This window comes from Erigeron canadensis, chromosome 6 (genome assembly GCF_010389155.1).
Source record: "Erigeron canadensis isolate Cc75 chromosome 6, C_canadensis_v1, whole genome shotgun sequence".
Lineage (NCBI taxonomy): Eukaryota > Viridiplantae > Streptophyta > Magnoliopsida > Asterales > Asteraceae > Erigeron > Erigeron canadensis.
In genome coordinates, this window is record NC_057766.1 from 20,468,581 (window position 1) to 20,478,850 (window position 10,270).

The following is a 10,270-nucleotide window of genomic DNA, read 5'->3' on the forward strand; positions in this document are numbered from 1 at the left end:
CCATATGAGTTAACAAATGAGTGTAAATGCCCAATAAGCTCACATCATATATCAAACAGGTTTAAAGAACTGAAAAGGCCATACAAACAAATGATGAAGGTCCAATAAGCTCACATTATATAATAAACAAGTTTAAAGAATTAATAAGCCCATTCAAACGAATTACGACCACACATGGCCCAGTATGAGCCCATATTAGATAACAAATGAGTGTAAAGGCCCAATAAGCTCACATCATATAACAAACAGGTTTAAAGAAGCGATAAGCCCATTTAAACGAATGACGACCACACATGGCCCAATATGGGCCCATATGAGTTAACAAACGAGTGTAAAGGCCCAATAAGCTCACATCATATATCAAACAGGTTTAAAGAACCGATAGGGCGTACAAACGAATGATGAACACATAGCCCAATCTGGGCCCATATGAGATAACAAACGAATGTAAAGGTCCAATAAGCTCACATTATATAACAAACAAGTTTAATAATGATATTTAAAATTATAATAAAAAACTATAAAATAATGCATTTACTAGTATTTTAATTTATTATAATAATTTAATTAAAAATTGAATAGTATTCTCTTCGTCCAAATTTAATTGTCCAGTTTTAACTAGTCAAGTCTTTTTCTTCCGACTTTGACCGTAATTATATTTGTTTGTGCTAGACTGCTAGATAACACTTAATATTTACGGTCAAACTCAAAAGAAAAAGACTTAACTAGTCAAAATTGGACAATTAAAATGGGACGGAGGGAGTATCTTAATAACAAAAATAATAAAAAAAATGTGAAATTCGGTTTGGGGACGACATAGTCGTCACAATTGTCGTCCCATAACTGCAAAATTTTTGATACATCCGCCACAATATAGATCGGGTCATTCATACACCCCATCTTTGGCCGCCACTTCTCTTTCACCTACCAAAACCCTCTACGCTCAATCCACCACCACAATCCATCACTACAACCCACTACTTCTCTTTCACCGGCCGTGAACTCCTCCGTCCCCCCCCCTCCCCCGCGCTTTCTACGCTGCCGCCGACCTCCACCATCAAATCAACCTCCAGGTTTGGTTTTTATATTTATTCTATTTGATGTAATCAATCTTTTTATTTTGTAATCGGATTCAGATTTTCGTTTCTTCACAGCCCCCACCACGTTTCCGTTCATCTCCGGTCACCATTGCCGCCGTTCATTGCCGTTCTTTCTCCTTTCTTGTAAGTGCCGTTCTTTTATTTCAAAATTAGTTAATATATATTTAATTTATATATATATAAATTTATATTTTGTTTAACTTCAGAACCAATATTATATGTATATATATTTAATTTAATATAATTTCAGAATTAATCATATTTTTTAATTTAGGATTTAGTTAATATATATATATATATATATACTTTATGTAATTTCAGAATTAATTACATTTTTTAATTTCAGATTTAGTTAATATATATATATATATATTTTATGTAATTTCAGAATTAATTATATTTTTTAATTTCAAATTTGGTTAATATATATATATATATGTTATGTAATTTCAGAATTAATAACATTTTTTAATTTCAGATTTAGTTAATATATATATATTTTATGTAATTTCAGAATTAATTACATTTTTTAATTTCAGATTTAGTTAATATATATATATATTTTATGTAATTTCAGAATTAATTATATTTTTTAATTTCGGATTTAGTTAATATATATATATATATATTATGTAATTTCAGAATTAAGTACATCTTTTAATTTCAGATTTAGTTAATATATATATATATATATATTTTATGTAATTTCAGAATTAATTATATTTTTTAATTTTGGATTTAGTTAATATATATATATATTATGTAATTTCAGAATTAAATATATGTCTTTTATTTCAGAAATTGTATTTTTTTTCCAGAATATATAATTCTTTCTCCGCTTATAATTCTCTCCATCGGCGGTAAGCTTTCTATGTCTATGTATGTATGTATGTATGTGTGTATGTATGTATAATTCTCCCTCGTTTTATACCGTAGGTCACCCGTCCGAAATTAATTTAGTAGAAATTAATTTCAGATAGTCCCTAGTTTGGGACTGCTTTTTGAATGTTTTGTCTCATCTAGGATATGGATGCGTATAATTGATTTACTATTTAAAGAAAATTCGGCAAACATTTTCCCTTTCTTCCCACGAATATGTGTTTTCCATGCACATATTTGGGGAGGTAAGGGGAAATGCTGCCGAATTTTCTATCAATAGTAAATCAGTTATATGTATCTATATATGAGGAAAAACATTCAAAGAGTGGGTTAGGACGACCACCCTGAGACAAACCGATCACCATGAACCACTCGTTATCCCTTAGTTTTGATATATGATGTGTATGCTTTTAATCTACTATATGATTTTAAATGTTATATAATTGTGATGAACACAGCCATTCTAATGTCGATCGATAAGAGTTGGACTACTTTAGACCGTAGGTCCGATGAATTTTGGTTTGGTCTTTCTGCATTCATCGAGAGGTGTAAGGACCACATGACTAATGATGGTTTATGTCGATGCCCATGTGAAAGATGTGAAAACCTTGAATGGCAATCACTTCAAAAAATACAATTGCACATACATAGTCATGGTTTTAGCGAACATTTCCCTATATGGAAGTTTCACGGTAAACCAGTCGTCCTGCCAATAGAACATTCCATTCCTCAAACGAGAGGACAATTGCATGATTTTCTCGCCGATGTTCGCCAGGAGACGCATGACTATGAACACACCACGCGTATCGATGACCCAATGAACACAACACAAGCACCAAGTACAAATGACGAACTCGATGAGCTGCTCAAACTTGCTGATTTGGAGCTATACCCTGGTAATAACTGGATATCTTCGTTGGAATTTTTGGCCAGGTTGAATCACCTGAAGGCAACTAGTAAATGGACGAATACATCATTCGATGGATTGCTTTCGTTGCTTAAATTTTCTATGCCTAAACAAAATACAATCCCTGTGTCACACTATGATGCTAAGAAGATATTGGACAAAGTTGGGTTAGGATACCAAAACATCGACGTTTGCAAGAACGACTGTTGTATATTTTGGGGTGATCACCTAAAAGACGAAGTTTGTTGGAAATGTTCTGAGAGTAGATGGATAGATAAAAACACTACGGGGACGAAAGTAGCACACAAGGTGATGCGTTACTTTTCGTTGACTCCTCGGTTGAAGCGTTTGTATAACTCAAGACACACTGCAAAAGATATGACTTGGCATGCGACTGGACAGTGTACGGAAGTTGGTAAGATGCATCACCCGGTGGATGGTACAACATGGAAAGGCTTCGACAAAAGGTATCCAGATTTTGCCAGTGAACCTAGAAATGTCAGATTAGGGTTGGCTGCTGATGGTTTCAATCCATTTGGCAACATGAGTGTATCTTATAGCATGTGGCCGGTCATATTGACGACATACAATATGCCTCCCTGGCTATGTATGAAAGAGTCTACATTTATGCTAACGTTGTTAATTCCTGGCCCTAAATCACCTGGGAGGGACATGGATATTTTTTTGAGGCCATTGGTTGAAGAATTGAAAAGTCTATGGTCTTGCGGAGTCAAAACACAAGATGCTTCTACAAACACTACCTTCACAATGCGTGCTATGCTTTTATGGACCATCAATGATTTCCCTGCTCGTAGTAGTTTGTCTGGTTGGAGTGGCCAAGGTTACTTAACATGCCCTACATGTGCCAAGGATACTCCATCGTGTCGTGTCCATGGGAAAACCGCTTATGTAGGTCATAGAATGTATCTAAAGGTGGACCATCCATGGAGGCAAAGCCTCTCATTTGATGGCAAGATCGAGACTCGACGTCCTCCCAAAAAGAAAACAAGGAAAACTATCTTAGCACAAGTTAATAGGTTGCCGCATCATCCTCCGGGAAAACATCCTCTTTTTGGGGGTAAGAAAAGAAAACGTGATCCAAAAATTGAATTGAATTGGAGTAAGCGTTCTATTTTCTTCGAGCTTGAATATTGGCCTTTTCTTGAGCTAAAACATAATTTGGATGTCATGCATATAGAGAAAAATGTTTGTGAGAGTTTGTTAAATACTTTGTTAATGCACAAGGAAAAATCAAAAGACACCAATAAGGCAAGGATGGTGTTGAAAGAATGGGGCATTCGCGAAGAGTTGTGGCTCAGAAAAACCAAGGATGGTAGGGTCGTTAAGCCTCATCCCAAATACTCTTTCTCAGTTCAGGACATAACTCTTTTTTGTCAATTCATCAAGGGAGTAGGGTTACCTGATGGTTTTGGCTCAAACTTCAGTAACAAAGTAACCGACAATGATAGCAAGTTAACAGGGCTCAAGTCTCATGACCATCATATAATGATGCAACGGTTGCTTCCACTCGGTGTTCGAGCGTATTTAGACTCAGACATGGTTGATGACATCAGACATGGTAAAAGCTCAAGCTAAGTTGATCAAAATTTTATGTTCTCTTGAGCAAATATTTCCTCCTTCGTTTTTTGACATAATGATTCATTTGGTTATGCATTTTCCCGAAGAGGCCATTCAAGGTGGGCCTGTTTACATGAGGTGGATGTATCCATTTGAAAGGTACATGAAAAAGTTGAAGAATTATGTCAGGAACAAAGCTAGACCTGAAGGTTCTATTGCGGAGGGGTATGTTGCAGAAGAAGCCAACACTTGGTGTACAAGATATCTAAACAGTGTACAAACAAGATTTAATCGGCCTGAGAGAAATGAGGATGCTCCAACCCCTAGACGTGAGTTTTATGTCTTCAATTCAGTATGTACACCTATCAGTAAAGGTGTAGATAAAGGGTTGGATCGCACACTTCAGGCGGAGATAGATTGGTTTGTACTTAACAACAGTTCCGAGATCGACGAATACAAGAAGTAAGTGTATTTTCTTATGTCGATGTCCTTTCGTACCTTATAATTTCGATAATTATACTAATTCCTTGTACATATGTAGTGAATTTACCAATGAAATGCCGGCTGGGACTAATTTACTAACAAGTTTTCCCTCCTGGTTTAAGCAAAAGGTAAATACATAAACACATGCAATTTTTTTCTTCTAAAATAACAAAATATTATTAAATCTAATCTTGCACAACCTTATCATTTTCATAGATCTTATCATTTTCATAGATCAAACGTATGCATGTAGATGGTGATTCTCGTTGTAGTGTCGAGTTACTTGCTTTGGCGAATGGACCATGCCATGTATACTCTTACACCGCTTGCGTAGTTAACGGTGTGAGGTTTGTGGTTAATAGTCGAGATCTACGCCGAACAACTCAGAACAGCGGAATTTCAACAACCGATGATGAAGGAATACCGTATTATGGCGTGTTGGAAGAAATTCTAGAGCTATGTTATATAGGAGGCTGTAAGGTTGCCTTGTTTCGATGTAAATGGTACAAGACCGACAAACAAGGTTTAGTTACCAAGGATAACATAACAAGTATTTGTTCTAGATATGAATGGTTCAAAGAAGACCCATTCCTTCTTGCAACACAGGCGAATCAAGTCTTTTACCTTGATGACCCTGTTAAAAGAAGAGGTGATTCAAGCAAATATTGGAAAGTTGTCCAAGAAGTTAATCATCGAAAAATATGGGATCGAGATATCAATGTGGGAGATAGTGAAGTGGATCTTTTACATGGCAGCAATTCCTCTCATATTTTGTTGTCTGCTAATTTGGATGAGTTGACTCCTACTGGGTTGAGTAGAGGAGTAGAACCAATGGAAGTTGAACCTAATTTTTCCATAGAAGACGAAGATGTAGATGCCGAGTCATACGACACAGACAACGACACATATGACGACACAGATGACGACACAGACAATGAACGCGATTCACATGTTGAAATTTGTGATGAATCTGATTGATTTTGTATTGTAATTTGTTAAAACAGTTTATTCTAATGCATAATATGTTATTGACTTATTTTATTTCTTTCTTAGTTTCGACTGTCTTTCAATTACGTATCAAATGTAAACTTAAATTTTTAGTATTATTTGTACATAAACAATAATGTGTGTTCTTCTATTATGTTTGTATACTTGTATTTTTGTTTACAGATGTCAACGGGGGCGGTGTTACCTAGCTCTCATGGGGGCGATTGTGGAGGTGATCCCCCTGGAGGTGGTGATCCCTCTGGAGGTGTTGATCCATTGTAGCCAACATCCGGCTGTGCAGCTAGTGGTATGACGAACTTTTGAATTATTTTCTATTTTGATTACCTTAAACCCTAAACCCTAAACCACCCTAAACCCTAGGGCTTAGGATTTAGGGGTTAAGTTTAGAACTCCTTGAAGATAGATTTCGAGGAAGGCGATAGAGGGACTTACGTCGCTGTCTGTGACAACAACGACAATTTCAATTCTCTGGCTGGGACGATTATCTCTAAGATCCCTTACTACTACCCCTCCTGGAAAGATGTGCCAAAGGAGCATACTTGCACCATTTTCTATGAGCTTAAGGTTAATTGTTTTTAGTTCTTTTGTATTTGTGAACATATATAGTAGTCTCTAACTTTTCTCATATCTTGCAGAATTTCTATGACGTGGCGCCCCATATTAACGGGGAGTCGTCACAAAAGAGCTTTGGGGACGACATATGTGACATTTGGGGGCGACATTTGTCGTCCCCAAAACCCGAATTTCTTGTAGTGCTAGCAACAATTCTAGGATGATCTCAAAACGAATAGCTTAACCCGAAACCAATCTAGCTGCGAACTAACGTGTTTATCACAATCACAACCTAACATGTTTTACGATCACAACCTCACATGTTTCTGGTTTTATGGCTATTTTACTATGCTTAACGACGAACTAAGGGAATTAATTCTTTAAGGCTAATGTGAATAAATATCTCACAATTATTTATAAACTTAATTTGAGTTTGGCATGATATACATATATACCCACTGATGTGGCCAAGTAAAAAGGAACTCTCAGTTATCCTTAAAAACTATCACATTTATCTTTTTGTTTAAAAGTTTAGATAAAGCCATCACCTAAATTTTCTAGAGTTACGACCATATGCTAATCTATAATATTATTTACACCCATATTTTAGACCGGGGTATTATACCTATTGTAGAATGATTGCAATGAGTTCCCGACAAAACAGGAATCAACATATCATCAAGAATGGTAATCCAAGTATGTTCGTTTTTGTTGTCAAGTATTACAGCAGAAAGTTTTCCATCTATCCCCCACCTCCTATATCTATTAATTGAAGGAAGCCATGTGTCTCTTTGCATCAGAAACTGACGGGTCACGAAGTCTCATGTTAATTGTCAAGTGGAAAACCTCCACCAAGGACTACTACTTTACTTCCGAAAACTTGATTTACCTTAAAAAATCTCGAAACGTCTTATCGACCTATTAAAAAGCAAACTGATCTTGCAAAGGAGCCTCATCACGAATGATAAGATAAGCAACACTAAATAGTTCACCAAGGTCGAAGTCCACATTGATTGAATAACAACTATCATGATCTATTTCAATGGGTATATGAAACCGTGAATGGGAAGATCGACCATCATGCAACAACAAAGAGGCTATGCCAAAAGAAGAAATGGACAAAACAATATGAGAACATGAACGTATATATTTTCGAAATAATTGTATACCACAAATATGTCTTTCCAGTTCCTCAACTACCATCAAAAATGAAGATTCTGACATTACGGGCATCAACGCGCTGCACTATCATATGGTAAATCTCAAGTTGTTGTCGGTTAAGACCACTATGTTATATGCGAAATCGAGAAATTTCTTCATTAGCATTGTAATGACTCTCATTTGCAATCAACATGTTGCGTGCCACAATAGCCAAACGATAGTCAACTTCAGGGAACCCGGAGAGTCTGATTTTTTTTTTCCATTCCCATTGAGAACACTTAGGATGTCCTCATGTAATTCTGAATTTATGAAGCTTATCGTGAATTACGTCTAGGCTAAATACTCAGCATAACCCCTAAAAAACACTAATAGTCAGAAAACTTCACAAAACAGTAAGATCGTTCCAAACAAATCAAGACGCTTGCCATGCAGGTTCCATAATGAAGATTCCATATTGTTTCCAATTCATTCACGATCATCACTAGTAAATGCAAAGCTTGACAAGGCTCTATTAAAATATTGTAGTGAACATCGTCAAACTATTCGAATGCCTTCATAGCATATTGGGCCTTTTGCCACATTTAATAATATCCGAAGACAATATTCTTCACCAGCGGTCGTAGAGATATAATATATTCGTCCAATACAGGGCAACCATTCTTTTATATCATCATGCCTTGTTAAGGCCATGGGGAATTCGACATACGTCATGTCCCGACCGGGGGGGGGGGGGAAGCTGCTTAGCACGCATCTACACAATTAACTTAATAACAGATGAACTTCCTTAGTCAACCACTGTTGTAGCATTTTTGGTATCCCAAAAATAAACCCTAAGTAACCATCACGATGGAACGAGAGCCTTTTACGTGAAAGGGAAGCAAAATTAATTGACCAATTACATGCTTCAGTTACTAAATTATTTAAGAAGGACGTTATCTTAAAATTTGTTGACTACTAAAAAACATGTGTCCATTAAATTTCCGTTACTATTGCCTTTTTTAAAAAAAAAATAAATTAGTGGATATTTACTGTCGTGTTATGTCTCCAATCTTTATCTCTTATTTATTTTTCTAAATGCATGTGCTAAATTAATAGACACTCAGTAATTTCAATATCACATATCCACAAAGATAAGTATGCACAATTCCCCACAGCTAACTAATCACCAAATTAAGCAAATTTAAATTTCACATATACATTTTTCCCTTCAACATTTTCTCACATCTCAAACTATATAAATGAATACATATCAAGTTAATTTTTAACAAATCACTGCTAAGCTTGACCAAATCACCAATTTTATAAAGAAAAATGGCTTCAAACTATCAAACACAAAATATGTTTTCATCCAACAATTCCATTGATATCAAAAACCAAAAACAAGAAGAAAACTTAAAGAATTGGAAATGGGACAAGGTGATCATCCTAAATGATTCAGATGATGAGCAAATTGATGATTTGGTCCATGATGGTTATGATGAGATCGTCATAAACAACTTTGATGATGAGCAAGTTGACGATTTGGGCCATAATGGTGATGGCGAGACCATCGTACACGATTCAAATGATGAGCAAGACGATTTGAGCCATGATGGTGATAAAGAATTTGCTTTCTTGGATGATTTTGTGGTCTTGGATGATATCCATCATGTTGAAAATAATATTGATTAAGTAAATAACATAATTACAATATTTACTCTCAATTTTGATTCAATGTATATTACAAAACTATTTACATATGCTATATTGGTGAATTACAATCTGATGATGAATTTAATTATTATCTTCGATGACTTTGTTGTACTAGAAAAAAGTCATCGTAATGAACATCACATTGATCATCTTAATTTGGTACTTAGCATGTTTACAATATCTACTTATCCTTTTAATTATACGTATTTTAACTTCCTTTTTCTTTAGTTTTTTTTATTGTTCATATCTTTAGTTACTAGATAGGCTTGTATTTGGAAGTTGTTTGTCACTTACCCATTTAGATTTATGGTTGTTTCTCTTGAGCATGTATGTGTAAAAAATCGATCTAGCAAGCAACTAGACTCATCTAAACTTTCATTTATTTTTGGGTGAATATATATACTAACCGGGGTACATTATTACTATTCTCTAACCCCAAAACGGGGTACATAATTGTTACCCTCTAACCCAAAAAGCTTTCTTTTTTTTATATGGTATATAGGAGATTCTCGATGTTGATGAGGAAATCCCGATTCATAAGATTAAAAGAAGCAAGAATGATTAAGTGCAAATTACTATAAAAAACTTGAAAAGAGGATATATAAAAATAGGGTATAAATACAATCAGTCATGTGCACTGAACATATTCTTTAGATCTGAAAATTGTTTAAATCCTAATACCTAATTTCCCTGTAAAGATTTTAAGGGTTTTTTTTCTTCTGTTCTCATCACCAATCTGCTTTCCTGGTTTATTTTCCCCGTTTTTTAGTTTTTTTTTTATAGTAATCTGCACTTGATCATTCTTGCTTCGTTTAATCCTGAGAATCATCCTCATCAACATTGAGAATCTCCTATATAACATATAAGAAAAAAAATTTTTTTAGGTAACATGGTAACAATTATGTACCCC

The 10,270-nt window shown here is 35.0% G+C and overlaps 1 protein-coding gene across 1 annotated transcript; it reads left to right on the forward strand.

Annotated features, from left to right (window-relative positions):
• The first annotated feature begins 2,445 nt into the window (after positions 1-2,445).
• Positions 2,446-4,482, forward strand: LOC122604436. The gene has a single exon (XM_043777329.1). The coding sequence runs from the start codon at positions 2,446-2,448 to the stop codon at positions 4,480-4,482; it is 2,037 nt and encodes a 678-aa protein (XP_043633264.1).
• Positions 4,483-10,270: the final 5,788 nt, after the last annotated feature.

Bases quoted from the DNA above. Each gene is read 5' to 3' on its own strand.
- LOC122604436 (XM_043777329.1), top strand. From the start codon at position 2,446: ATGTCGATCGATAAGAGTTGGACTACTTTAGACCGTAGGTCCGATGAA.